This window comes from Penaeus monodon, chromosome 29 (assembly GCF_015228065.2).
Source record: "Penaeus monodon isolate SGIC_2016 chromosome 29, NSTDA_Pmon_1, whole genome shotgun sequence".
In the NCBI taxonomy this organism is placed as follows: domain Eukaryota; kingdom Metazoa; phylum Arthropoda; class Malacostraca; order Decapoda; family Penaeidae; genus Penaeus; species Penaeus monodon.
The window spans coordinates 23048571-23049118 of NC_051414.1; the positions used below are offsets into that span (position 1 = coordinate 23048571).

The 548-nt window shown below is 48.7% G+C and overlaps 1 protein-coding gene across 1 annotated transcript in view; it reads right to left on the minus strand.

The window, feature by feature from the left end:
* Window positions 1-535, minus strand: part of LOC119591774 (sodium-dependent neutral amino acid transporter B(0)AT3-like) — a 56089-nt gene extending 55554 nt beyond the window's left edge. Inside the window, exon 1 of the mRNA XM_037940520.1 lies at window positions 291-535. Coding sequence (XP_037796448.1) covers window positions 291-473 — 183 coding nt within the window. The 5' untranslated portion in view covers window positions 474-535. The remainder of the gene's footprint in view (window positions 1-290) is intronic.
* Between the last annotated feature and the right edge of the window lie 13 nt (window positions 536-548).

Below are 548 nucleotides of genomic sequence, written 5' to 3' on the forward strand. Positions count from 1 at the left end.
TATGAAATGTGAACACAAGAGTCGCTACAAGAAAATCAATTTCTAGTTACATTGCCTGTGTTGCAATGTCAAATGCTTAGGCATAGGCAAATAATCGCTCCATGGCCTACAGTCATAAAATACATCCATAAAAACACCCTCCGCCAATAATTTTTCGCACAGACTTGCTGTCACCCGAAAAAGCGCCTTCAAACGCGTTCCCTCCACAGTTAACATAACCAAAAAAGAAAAGAAAAAAAAGTTTAGAGCAATAATAATAGGGTGAATAATATGAATGAAACTCTCCTTACCTTGGTAGTCTCCGACGTGGGGCTCGATGGCTCAAAGGCGTGGTTGGTGGCGCCGTAGTCGGGCACCTCCTCCGCCGTCGGCACCAGCCTCGCCTCCAACTCCAGCTCCAATCGGTCTATGGACTTCTGGGCCGACAGCTCCCGAGAGCTCTGTCGGCGGATCAGCTGCGTCACGTTGGCCATTTTGCCTCGGGATTATTTTTTCTTCCTCAGCTCCTGCGACCGGGAAATTGGGTTCGTGATGTGCCTTCGGCGGGT